Genomic DNA, 12534 nt, shown 5'->3' with positions numbered 1-12534 from the left:
AAAGACATCACAATACGAAGGAACAATAACGACTCTTCACACACTGGATGTGTGTGGCGGCAATAATTTACGCCCCAGACACAAATAATACTCCTCCTTGCACTTCATACCCGCTCACACAAACTGCAGGGAGAGTGCGGGGGTCTTCTCCCACGCCCATCGTCCCCTCAAAAAAAAAAAAAAAAAAAAAAAAAAAATAATAATAATAATGAAGGTTCAACAGCGCTTTGTAAAGGTAAGTTTGCTGAGATTACCCCCAGAAGAATTCCTGTCACCATAACCCTCTTTTTCACTCCTTCTACATTCCCCCCCCACCCAAATCCCCGTGTCAAAAATAGAGAGAAAAAAGGGCGGGGTGCCGATCGTATCCCTCAGAGACGGTGACAGACGCATCACCTCTCATTTGTTATTTTTATTATTATTCCTTTTTTTATTTTTCTTTTCTTCTTCTTCTTCTTCTTCTTCTCTGAAATCCTTTTTTTCCCCCGCTTCTCTTCTCTCGGCGTTGTTCTTCCTTTTTTTGTTTTTTGTTTTCTTTGTAGGGGGGTGGAAAAGAAGAAAAAAAAAAAGTAGGGCAATTGACGAGTCGCCACCTCCACCCACCTCCGCTGCTGTGGCCTTTGGTTTCTTTTCCCCCGCCTCTTCCACGCCTACCGGTCCATGGAGCCAAGAATTTGGGCGATGCGCACAAAGATGTTGACCACGTTAAGGAACATCTGTAAAGCATCTTGCACGTGGTCACCAGCTCCGCAGCGGGCCCGCTCAATCATGGCCTGCGTATCTACCGACACAAAGAGCGAAAAGAGCGCGAGACCACCGTACAAGATAAGCGAGTGGGCGAAGGCGGTCGGGTAGAAGAGGTTCAGAATTGAAATCGCCACCATGCCCATAAGCATACCGAACAGTGGACCCTGCAGCGCTAGCAGAGATGCGCGGGGTGCTAAGAGAGCGGCGGCGCTGAAACCAAAAAACACCGCACCTGTGAGGACAATGGCAGTGCCAAGGACACCTTTGGCCATTGTGATCGCCACCAGTGGAGCCAATGCCATACCCTCTAGCACCGTGAAGGAAAAAAAAAGCGCTAACTTCAAGTTTGGGTCTTGCGGTGGGGCAAATGAGAGCCACAGAAGTGGCACAAATCCACCCACCATAGGCAGCCAGAAAGGCATGGCCTTCCCTAGGGGCGTGGAAAACATTAGAAAAGAACCGATACCAGCTACAGCTGTACCAGCGGCAAGAAGTCCATAGACTCTCGAAAGATGCTGTCGGACATATGGCGTGAGACTGTCAGCGGTGCTGCCACCTCCGGTGTTGTCCCCGCCGTAGTTCATTGGAGATGTTACGGGCTTAACCCACTTTACGCCGCGCATATGTCGCAGGGGCTGCAGGGAGAAGCCGCGCCTTGACATGCAAAAAGTCGGTGCAACCATCATCATTGTCTCCTTTACGGCAGGGAGGCTACTCCGCCGTGACTGCTGAAAACATCTTCCCGCAATAGAGAGACCCATACCCGTTGCCATGGTGAGACTGCGGGATGTGACGCCGTTGTTGAGCCGACGCAGCATCATTGAGCGTCTTCCTTTTTGTCCCTTTGCTCCCCCTTCCTTGTATGGATTTCTATCGTTATCTCTCTCTCTCTCTCTCTCGGTTGTGTTTTGCCTAGCACACACAAAGGTTACCCAAAATATATCAACAATAAACACACACACACACACACACACACAGACGCGCACGCCTTGTTCACTTGTTTGAAGACAATAAACAACAAAAACAACAAGAAAAAAGCAGTAAATTTTCATACTGGACAGAAATGAACAATAAAAAAACAAAACTCAGATTACGCATAACCATGTCAACAAAATAATAGGCATGCGTAGGGAGGAACACTTCGACGCCCATTCAACACCTTACGATGGAAGTATTCACCTTCTTCTTACCCGATGTTATCTTGGTGCTTGCCATCCACTGCGGGAGGGGAACACAGCGAACAACATTCATGATGATTTTTGGTGATAATGGGCCATGTATTCCTCGCCTCGCTTGTCCGGGGGCCAAAACACGGGTGCGGGCAAGACACCGGCGCCATGCCCCTGGGAGCGGCCCTCCGCATGGTTTCCCTCGGGCAGGAAGAAGTCATCACAAGCCGTGCCATCGTCATCAGCAGGATTACCAAACATACACACACACACACACACACACACACACTTGCATGCATAAAGAGGCAAAATCGCACCCTCCCTCGGTTCATTCATGCTGCTGCACTTTTCTCTCTCCTGCCGCCGCAGCACAATAAGCCACGGCAGCCATCCCCCGCCTTTTCCTCCTTCTTTTTTTTCGCCCTACTTCCTGCCCTGCCTTGGCTTCTTGTTTCTTGCGGCTGCCGTGGGTCCTTTTCTATCGGCGCCCTTTTTGGCCTTTTTCTTGGCTGCTGCCCCAGGCGCCCGCTTCGTTTCGCGCGGATTTTGTTTTCCCCTCTCTTTACCTTTTCGACGCATCCGCGCTGCCTGCCGTGCCATCGTGCGATCCTCCACCACCGTGTTCACCGACCTCTGCAAATTCTCCAGCCGCTCAGCCCACTTCTTCGCGGAGCTCCGTTTTTTGTTGCGCCGCTTTGCCAGCGCCCTCGCAAGCCGCTTCGGGTCATCCTTCACCTTCACGCCGACCGCGCGTCGCATGGCGGTGTCGAGTAGGTCCGCCTGGCGCCTCTCCACGCCCTCCTCTGAGCCCAGCATGGAAGCGTGGGCCTCCGTTTGCCGCTTGGCGTGGCGAAGAAGCGTGGCCAGCTCTCGGACGCCTCCCCCACGTCGTCCCAGGCGTTTCATCTCCTCAAACTCAAAGTTGCCAAATGAGAGATTCAGCGGGATTTCATCAGCACCCGTTCCAGCCCCTCCTCCTGTTGCTGCTGCTGCTGCGGCAGACTTCGTCCTCCTGTTCGCAGGTTCAGGATGCCCGCGAAACCCCATACTGCGGAGTCAGAGTGATTGCTAAACACTAAAAAGTCAAGGAACATAATGTATACATTAAGGAAAGAAGGGGAAAAAAAAAAGAAATGGCGAGATGCACTTCTTGCGGTGCACCATGTAAAAAAATTTAATGTGGTTTCATTTTGTAAGAAAAGAGGTAGGGGATTTAGTCCTTATGTATGTATTCATGTATTCTTATATGTACATACGATTAGCGGGCAAAGTACACAGTTACTTCCCTCAGATGACCCGAAATATCAGCAAAGATAACTGTATACTACCCACCCCACTTCCCCAAAAGGGGATGAACTGCGATCAAACGTCATGGGTTTCACCATCTCCGCGCTTTCATTGAGAAAAAGTTTTGCAAGAAACGCGTATTCCTCTTCCTTTAGGTGGTGCACCACGACGGAGCGAGAGGTGAGAGGTGCCTTATTGCCTCCCACGTGAATGTCATGGAAGCGGCATGTATTTTCAAAAACAAGGGTGATGTTAGGATGGCGTGTCTCGTAGAGGATCCGACCCAACATCAAATCCTCGTGCTCAGCATTCAAGGAATGGAGCAAATCAAATTCCTCCTTACTGTGGAAATTCCCGAAGGAATCTAAGACACTCCGCAGTGGCGTGAATGAAGTGATGTGCTCCACCACATCTCTCGCCATAGTGATGCACATGCCGCCCACGAAGTAAAACATTTCTGTGGGGTTTCCTTTTTTAGGCATCCATCGCATCACTCTTCCCCAGTACACCCCAAGACGAGGCAATGGGTGTAGATCGGCCAGAAACTGTGGCACACGAATAAACACATCATCATCCGCCTTGGCAATGTAGATTGCGTGAGAAAAAAGGCGGAGTGCTGTGGCGTACCACATCATAGATTTGCGGCTTGTGCCTACTTCTGCAGCAAATCCCCAATGCCCACTACCACCAATGCGCTTGTTTGTCGTGGGGCGGCCGTCATTCATGTCGAACATCAACACATCATGTGACCGCGAGGCCTCATCCCGCGCTGCCTGCGAGTACACATAACCGTGTGAGAAATGACGCCCAAGAGCAAATAACACCAACATTTCCCCTGTAAAATTATTCGCACGCGTGGCAACCCCAACGTAGCGCAGCCACGATGAACGCTGCAGGTCACGACGTGTTCTGTGCGGTGGACTGTCCACAGATGGTACCCCGAGAACAATCGGGAAGCGCCGCTCACGCCAGATTTGCCTGACGCTCAGTGGGATGTGACCGAGCACCTCCTGCTCATTTCCCCCGGGCAAGAGGTGACTCACCTCGCCATGGGAAGCGTCAATGCCCAATCGTGTGCGGGAGTTGACTTCTGCATCGCTGATGAGGAGGGCCGCGGCGACCATCACCAGCATGCAGAGCACCGAGTACAAAAGGAACGTCCTCGCCCTCATTGCGGCCCGGCGACGCAGCAGAACTGGCAGCATCACTCGCAGCCGTCAACTAGCGGAGAAGAAATAATAATTAAAAAAAAAAAAAAGAGGGGTAAACCAAAAAAAAAAAAAAAAAAAAAACACACACAGTATATATATATATATATATATATATATATATATAAGGAAGATCGGTGGCATAAAAACCAACAACAACAAAAAGAAAAGAAAGATTTCATTGTGAAGGCAGACGAGAAATAAAGTGCGCCACCGGCCCACCCGCCACGGCAAAGTTATTCAAAAAACACAGTTACACACACACACACACACAGAGAGAGAGAGAGGACGCTGTTTATGCATCGTCCAATTTGCCGAGATGTTCGCCGAGTTTAATTGCGAGTATCTCGGCTTGTCGCTGCCGCACGTTGCGGGGGAGCGTGTGGCCATGGCGCTTCATCTTGTCCATCCATACCATGAGATCCTGTTCCAGCTCCTTCTGCCGCCGCGGGCTTTGTCCCCGCTCACCCAACTTGCCTTCAGCCACCACCGCGAGCGCCTCAACGTGCACAGACCTTTGGGTGAGCGGGTCGACGAGATAATCCGGTGGGAGCTCACAACCAATCAACAGCGCAGGAACCTCCTCCGCCGCGACCGCCTCCTCCTTCACGCTCCTCTCCTTAGCAGGCACCTTTTCCGTGTCATGTTCCGTCTTTTTCTCCTGTCGCACCTCTTGCTGGAGCTCGATCGTCTTCATCGTCCGAATTGGCCACACATGTTGCTGCACCACTTCTCCCAACCGCGTCGTCCCATCCACATCCGTCAGGCCGTACAGCACCTCAATGGACGTAGCAGCAAAGTCGTCGTCCTTGCCGTTGCTGATGGCATCCGAGTTTTCAGATGAGCCTCCGCTGCCGTGTTCACACACGCCGTGTATTTTCCCCGCGGCCCCTGCTGACATGGTGCCAGATGCTCTTGACGTGACGTGAAGCAACATTTCCTCAACACGCGTCACCAGAGCTTCGTTGGACTCGTCACCATCCAAGACGTACCACAGGTACGCTGGTGTTTCCTCCGCCGCCTCACACAATTGACGCGTCACATCCCTGTCGGGGTTTTCTTCGTCAAGAAGAAGCCAATCGGAATCGCAGATGCCACAACAGGCAATTTGGGCAGCGTAACACTTTTTAAGTGCTGCCCCAATGGAGTTTCGAGTTGATTCGTCAGACATATCCGCCTTCGTCAAGAGAACAACAACGCCAAATGTGAGTAGCTGCTCAACACTTGGTTCAGGTTCCCGCATAATGGCGCTTCGTGCACCACCAAAGGAGTAAATACTGACGGTGGCGTCAAAGTAACGGTTGTGCACAATTGTGCTTCCCACGGGCGTATCCATAGAGGAAGATGTCATCGATGCAATAGCCGCACTGTTATGGTCACAAGACACCGAGAAACACATGTGGAGGGTCCTGGACAAAAGTCTTTCCTCCTCCACAGTAGACGGACCACATGCCCACAGAAGCACGCGATTCAACTTCTTCCCCGATGTTAACGCTGATGTACTCGATGGTGGTGGTTTTAGTGTCGGGGTGGACGTGCGCTGCGGCCACTCAATTGTGTGGATAATCTCCGCAAGACGGTCAGCCCCAGTAGTGCCAAACCCACTTGCCTCTTCATCGACACGTGCCAACCCGTCATCATCCATGTAAACAACCTCAAACCCCTGCTCCTCGCTGTAGTGCGCGTCAAAAGAAAAAATGAATTCTTTCGCCCTTCTTGTGAGGATGACGCAGTCTTCTACGCCCCATCGACGAAGTTGATCGATGAGGACGGGCAGCTGCGGAAACGTCGCCCCATCCACGACCTGCTGTGTGGATTTAGGGGGCCAAGACACAAGGGCCAATTTAGGGCGGCAGTCCACATACTGGGCCAAAAAAAGATCGGCCATAGCGGGACACAACAAAGCAGAATGCAGACACTGCACCTCCACCCTTGCAGTATAATACTTGTTAGCAATTACCAGTGCCTTCCTCTCTTCGCCCACCGCACTGTTCCAGGAAATCTTCTTTTCCTGCCTCAGAGTTGTTTCTCCCGCCTCCAAGGGCCACTGTGCTGTAAAGAAGCGACGATCCCTACCCATCGTACACAACCAATGGAGGACGTCATTCCCATTGTCGTCTATCACAGCCAAAAGATTTGTGGAATCGGCACGACGTCTTTCTGCCTTCTTGTCATCTGCATCACTCTTGGCCCCGTTGGGTACACGACAATTCTCCGGCCACATGGTGTTATGAAGAATCTGAAAGAGTCTCGCGGAGCCTCGATAATCTCCTCCAAGCAGACCGCTTCTCTCTACCCCTGCTGGTACCACTTCGTACCCTTCCAAATGCGGCACATACTCAAAGCCATTGGCCACGCAGGCATCGTACCATATTTTTTCTTGTACTTTCATGCCAACACCATTGAAGTTTACCACAACACGGAAAAGACATGAATTTGGAACACAGTGCCAGGGAATTTGATCCGGATGCACAGACCCGTCCACTAGTAATACCCAGCCAGTTTTATTCACCGACTGCGGCCGCAAAAAACTTGACAACAGAGAGACATCCTCCGCGTCTGATGCCTCGGTAGTACTATTCTCGGCAGCCAGAGCATTTCCATCCGTTATCACGATACGAACCTTAGTAGAGAAATACTTGTTGCTGACAGGGATGCTGGGAAGAGTGGCGTCCCCACCGCTGTACACCTTCGCCGCCACTTCCTCAGGCCACCGGAGGAGTTCTGCCCCGAGCCGGAACGCCTCACTCCCATCGCACTTGCGACATTCCACAAGGAGGAGACAACCGTAGTCTACGGCTGCTGCTGCTGCTGCGGGTGACGATGACACCGATACTGACTTCCGTGTCATCTGTGAGGAATAACTTGCACGAGGACGGGACCCCCTGCCAAATGTGGATATAAACCTCCTCCTGCCCAAAGAGGGAAAGAGGAAGAAAAAAAAAAAACAACACACACAAACATATATATATATATATATATATATATATATATACAAAGAGCAACAACAAACCAAAAAATAATTCCGCAGGAGGCGGAGTACTGCCGTTTTCAAAGACGGTGTCTCTCCGTTTCCCTCCCATCACGCTCCCAACCACGCGATTCATAAGGAAAAAAAAAAGATGTCCAATGACACAGCCAACAAGACAGGGGGTGAAACAGTAAGAACACAGCGTAACTCACATTTCCCCAATGTTTTCATCACCACAGAATCAATAAAAAAATGTAATACAAAAACCAACAACAAAAGTTAAAAGAGTTGCAACGGCTGCAAAAAACACGGTGTCAATGGTAAAAATAAACCAATTCTTTACAAATATAATACATACCTTGCTCATAGATTTACTAGCAAGCGACACCCTCACGTAAGAAGCGCAAAAGACGCTCGTCATAATGGCGAGTTATTTGATTGGCCTCATCCAATTTCCACTTCGGCTTGTGCGGCAAAATGCGCCAAGTAGAGGCCTTAAACAGTGGCTCCAACACGGGGTTCGTTGGCTGATCTCGAACTATGAGGCATGTTTGATGCACCTGAACCCGCAGCGGTCGCTGCGATAAAGACATCTCAGTCGTGGGTTGACGCGCCTTCTGTGATTCGATCCTCGTCAAAGGCGAAGAATCCGGTCGTCGGGATCCAACAGTGGCAGTCGATATGAGGCGTTGCGTCAATGTCAGCGAAGACATCGTCTCGCTAAAACCATGCGCACTGGCGCTCTTCAGCAGCTGGGAAGAACCACTGCTGTCTTGCCCTTCTCCGCAATTTTCCGTCAAGGCTGTGGCTGCTGCTGGTGTTTTTGGGGTGCCAAATTTCATCCATGGGCTTCGCATACGCCCTGTTCCTGCATGCTCTTCATAACACACCCTGGCATCCTCCACCTCCTTTCGTCTTTTCAGCACGAATCGATGGTGCCGCGTGAAGTCGTCCAGTTCCGGATCGGCAGTATTCTTCTCACGCGTCCGTTTGGCGTCCGTGTGGGCGTTGCACTCTTTGTCTGAGAAAAAGAAGAAGTACGGCGGCGAGCCCGCCGTCGATGGCCATGCGTTGCCCGGCTCTGGAAGACCGCGCACATTGCACTGTGGCGCCGCCGGCGGATATTCCAAGTAAAGCGTGTAATCAACCGGAGCAACCCGTTTTCCGTGCATTCCGTGCCCCACCTCAAACACTCTTTCCCTCCTCTAACAGCTACTTGCGTACGTATGCAAGTACGCTTACTGAACTCTCCCCTCCCCCTCCACACACACACTCTCAAAAGCCCCCGGCAGTAAACCAGCTCCTGAGCAAAAACAAAAACAAAAAAAGAAGACACTTCGACAGCAGCATTAAAAAATTATCAAAACAACAAAGAGGACAAACAAACAAAAAAAAGGTGATAAAGTTAAATAATGCAAAATCAAGCATGTAACCGCATTCCATGTGTCGTGGTCACCGTCCAAAAGATCCTCCACGTTGCAGAGGCACGTCGTTATTCGCACGGTTTTCAAATCAAAATAATACACAGTCAACAGTTTTTTGCTTCCTTCTAAAGGAAAATAGACAGACACGTCATTCTCGCTTCAACGCCATGCGCATATTTTTGGCTTTCTCAAGAGCTTCCACGAGTTCACCCCGCTTCTTACCAGCCTGAGCGTAATACGCCGTGATGGTGTCCTGTGCCGCACGCTGCGACTCCACTAGAGCCCCAATTTCCGCCTCGATTCGTCGCCGCATCTCCATCGTGTTCACACCGTTCAAACTGTCATCAGTGTCATCGTCACGATTCCAGTATAGAAGTGCCGCACGGAGTTGCTGGAGACGTTGGGTACTCGCACCGTGCTCTTCTTCGTACTTCTCGGTGACCCGTGCAGCCTCCGCGTCTAACGCCGTCAAGCGCTCGTGCAGCTGACGAATGACTTCAGCCAGTCGCTCAGCAGCTGACAAACCCCGAGGAGTTGATGCCAACTCCTGGCTGCCACCATTCGTGCTTCCTTTGTCGCTCTTTGCATCGCTCGTTGCCGTGGTCGCTGTTATTCCCGCGGAGCAGTCATTGGGAGGTAAACAGGGATGCAGTTTTTGCTCTTTGTTGCTGGGAACGCCGCCATCACCAATGCTGTTAAATTTCGCCTCCTGTCGCGACAGTGTTGACGCTGGTGTCGGTGTGGAGACATGCTGAGAACCCAGCAGGGCCTTCATATTCTCTAACTCCCGCCTCAGCACACGCTCCTTCACTCTCAGCTGCTCGTTGTCAAGACGCACCGCAAAGATCTTCTTTTCAGCCATTGAGAGGCGTCGCTCCGCTTCGGACAAGAGATCTCGCTGTGCAATCTTCTCCTTTTTTGTAGTAGTCCGCAGCAAGTCCAGTTCGCCCTGCAGCTGCTGACACCGCAGCGCAGCCTCTTTTGCCTCGCGCGCCTGTCTCTCGCCGTATTGTTTCAGAGTTTCTAGTTGCGACTCATAAATCTCACTATGAAGAGCAATTTCTTTCTGAAGCCGTTGCTCCGCGGCTTTACGTTCATCGTCAACGGCCATCGTCGCCGTCGTGACGACATCCCGCATCTGCAGCTCCAACTGCCGAACGTATTCCTCCAATTCCCGCACACGACTCTTCTCCCCATTGTCGCTGTGTGCACAATTCTTTGGCAGTTTCTCGTTTTTTACGCCCAAATGACTATTAGAGGTCGCGGCGCAACCGCAAGTGCTGCCGTCCCCACTGTTACTAGCTGTTTTGCCGGCACTGCGGGTGTCACACGGGAATTCATGCTGCATGCTGGCGTCTTCATCCATCGCCGAATCCACAAGAGACGACGGCGGCGCATCTTTTAATTCCCCATTCCCGCGAGTTTGCTCCGTATTTCCCCCCACCGTAGCAAGTCGCTGACGGAGCATAAGCAGCTCGCTCTCAAGGGCCAATTTCTCCTCAAATGAAACACTCAGCTGCTCCAATAGCCGTTTCTTCTCCATTTCGAGGGAGACGACGACGGGGCTCTCAGCCGTGCCAACATTTTTCCCCTCCGGACAAGTCGTCGTCAGCCCCATCCCAAACACGCCTCTTTTCGCCATGCCTGCGTCATTGACCGAAGTCTCATCCGCTATTCCGCCGTGACGAAGGGTGGCGTTCTCCTCGCGGAGGCGGTTGCACTCCTGCTGCAGTTCACGAAGTTGAACGCGGAGTTTTTCATCAACCAGGCGCCCTCGCAAACTCTCCTTCTCCGTACGCAGGTACTCCACCTCCTGCAGGGCCTGTGAGCACTTCTTCTGCCAGACGGCGATGTCCCTCTCATGGTCGTTTGACATACGCTCCAACAAGGCAAACTCGTGGGAGCGGCGTCGTTCCAACGCCCCGAGACGATCAGTCAATAGAGCCATTTGGGACTGCGCCACCCTCAGCTCCTCCCGACACTCTTCGCCTTCTGCCTTCACACGAAGGCACTCATCAGACTTAGCTGTCACCTCTGCAAGCGCATCAGACAACTTCTGCTGCAGTTCGCCTTGAACCCTTTCGGCATCTTCTCTTATATTCCCTATCCGCTTTTGAAGATCCGCAATAGTTTTGTCCTTTGCGTCAGCCGGCTGTTTCGCCTCCTGCAACGATTCCTCCGTCTTCCGCGATTTGGGCTGTGCCGCCGCCTCGGTGGAACGCAAAGGGTCGCACTGTGCCAATTTTTTTGACACTTTTTTCGCCGCCAGCAGCATCTCCTTGCACGCCGAGTTGAACAATAAGGCACATTCTTTGAATTCCACCAGTTTGGTTTCAACGCTGATGTCATCCTTCTTCGTACCCTTCTTGAGGTACTTGTCTACCTTTTCAACGGCGCGACGAATTTTCTGGTCAAACAAATGTGTTGCAGCCTTCAGCTCACTCTGAATGGCGGCAACTGTAATCTCCTCCTGAACCGTATCCATTTGAATGCGATATATCTGTCTACTTGTGTTTGCCCGGCCGTTGGTGGGTGTTTGGCTATGGCTCCTCGCTTTTACAACAACAACAAAAAAAAAAAAAAAGAAAAGAAAAAAAGAAGAAAGAAAAGAAGAGGTTCAAGGAGTGAATGAGTTCACCGTGCAATACTGCGTATGTGTGTGTTCAACGGGGATAATAATAAAAAAAACAACACATCTTTATCTCCTTCCCTCTCCCTCTCTTTCCCTGTCTCCCTGTGTGTGTGTGAGGGCCCTTTTCTCGGGACAAATTGCCAAAAAAAAAAAAAGAACGCACAAGAGATGTGAAGACAACGACAAAAAGGCCTATTCAGACCTTCGATGTGGCGCGACGTGAAGGTGCGCATGCACATACACAAGTCTACATGTGTGTGTGCATTAATGTTGTCATCCTTTTCCCCTTCTTCTTCTTATTTTATTAATATGTTTCTTCATTTTCCCCTCCCCACCCTCTTCTCTTATATTCTTCCAGAAACTTTACCACCCTCCACGCCACTCGGGATCATACAAGAAAAGACACATAGAAAACGGGCGCAGGTGGCAACAACATGGGCGAAGGGATTTTACTGCAACAACACCTCTCTTCCCGCCCCTCCATTGCCACGGGGTTACGAGAAGAAGTACGGCGAGTCAAGCACAACACTCAAGTCAAGATCTCCACGCTTCGGTGGGTCTGGCAGGAGCGTGCCGTGCCTTCTGAGATCCATAAAGTACGCTTCCTCCCACTGCTCCTTCAGTTCCCACAGCGGGTCATACTTGCTGTAGAGCGTCACAAACTGCTGGCGCAAGACTTTGCTTAGCACGGGGAGGTCGCAGGCGTACGTCCAGTAGCTGTCGTGTACGGCCATCATGGAGAGACCAAGATTTTGCATCTCAATCGCCGTCATGGCAAGATGGGTCGCGTCAAGTGAGTGAATCAAATTTGGGGCAATGGCTGTTAGTTGCTTTCGGCTCGCCGCGGAGAAGGCGTCACCGGGGATACGCGAACAACCATGTGGTGTGAAGAGTGTAATTTCCTTCCGCACTTTGTACGGCTGACGCACAACGAGGCCAAGCGGTGTGGTCCAGCACAGGGCAGTACGCAGCTCCGCTGGTTGAGCTTCCCATATCATGTTTGTCACTTCTGTAATCCAGCGCCGGCAGTTCTGCGTCTCACGAAAGGAGATCCCAAGCGATTCCAGAACCTTCTCTCGTAGGTAGTCTGCCATCT

At 51.3% G+C, this 12534-nt stretch overlaps 7 protein-coding genes across 7 annotated transcripts, besides 10 other annotated features; all 7 read right to left on the bottom strand.

Moving 5' to 3' along the window:
- Positions 1 to 12534: a sequence feature (heterozygous, Esmeraldo-like haplotype).
- Positions 170 to 197: a microsatellite.
- Positions 422 to 466: a sequence feature (GA-rich).
- On the bottom strand, positions 651 to 1799 carry Tc00.1047053503487.70 (hypothetical protein, conserved; the record flags this gene model as incomplete). Its single annotated transcript, XM_802133.1, has 1 exon — positions 651 to 1799. The coding sequence occupies one exon, from the start codon at positions 1797 to 1799 to the stop codon at positions 651 to 653; it is 1149 nt and encodes a 382-aa protein (XP_807226.1).
- Positions 1627 to 1646: a microsatellite.
- Positions 1700 to 1733: a microsatellite.
- Positions 2174 to 2205: a microsatellite.
- Tc00.1047053503487.60 (hypothetical protein, conserved) lies at positions 2340 to 2963 on the bottom strand (the record flags this gene model as incomplete). Its single annotated transcript, XM_802132.1, has 1 exon — positions 2340 to 2963. One exon carries the CDS (start codon positions 2961 to 2963, stop codon positions 2340 to 2342), a length of 624 nt encoding a protein of 207 aa, XP_807225.1.
- On the bottom strand, positions 3221 to 4408 carry Tc00.1047053503487.50 (UDP-Gal or UDP-GlcNAc-dependent glycosyltransferase, putative; the record flags this gene model as incomplete). Its single annotated transcript, XM_802131.1, has 1 exon — positions 3221 to 4408. The coding sequence occupies one exon, from the start codon at positions 4406 to 4408 to the stop codon at positions 3221 to 3223; it is 1188 nt and encodes a 395-aa protein (XP_807224.1).
- Positions 4448 to 4495: a sequence feature (T-rich).
- Positions 4505 to 4538: a microsatellite.
- Positions 4707 to 7262, bottom strand: Tc00.1047053503487.40 (hypothetical protein, conserved; the record flags this gene model as incomplete). The annotated part of the gene is made up of 1 exon (XM_802130.1): positions 4707 to 7262. The coding sequence occupies one exon, from the start codon at positions 7260 to 7262 to the stop codon at positions 4707 to 4709; it is 2556 nt and encodes an 851-aa protein (XP_807223.1).
- Positions 7374 to 7406: a microsatellite.
- Tc00.1047053503487.30 (hypothetical protein, conserved) lies at positions 7757 to 8554 on the bottom strand (the record flags this gene model as incomplete). Its single annotated transcript, XM_802129.1, has 1 exon — positions 7757 to 8554. One exon carries the CDS (start codon positions 8552 to 8554, stop codon positions 7757 to 7759), a length of 798 nt encoding a protein of 265 aa, XP_807222.1.
- Positions 8955 to 11291, bottom strand: Tc00.1047053503487.20 (uncharacterized protein; the record flags this gene model as incomplete). Its single annotated transcript, XM_802128.1, has 1 exon — positions 8955 to 11291. One exon carries the CDS (start codon positions 11289 to 11291, stop codon positions 8955 to 8957), a length of 2337 nt encoding a protein of 778 aa, XP_807221.1.
- Positions 11376 to 11418: a microsatellite.
- Tc00.1047053503487.10 (mitochondrial DNA-directed RNA polymerase, putative) lies at positions 11933 to 12532 on the bottom strand (the record flags this gene model as incomplete). Its single annotated transcript, XM_802127.1, has 1 exon — positions 11933 to 12532. One exon carries the CDS (start codon positions 12530 to 12532, stop codon positions 11933 to 11935), a length of 600 nt encoding a protein of 199 aa, XP_807220.1.

This window comes from Trypanosoma cruzi, genomic scaffold (genome assembly GCF_000209065.1).
Source record: "Trypanosoma cruzi strain CL Brener 1047053516885 genomic scaffold, whole genome shotgun sequence".
In the NCBI taxonomy this organism is placed as follows: domain Eukaryota; phylum Euglenozoa; class Kinetoplastea; order Trypanosomatida; family Trypanosomatidae; genus Trypanosoma; species Trypanosoma cruzi.
The sequence above is the reverse complement of the archived record's forward strand: the minus strand, read 5'-3'. Positions and strand labels throughout refer to the sequence as shown.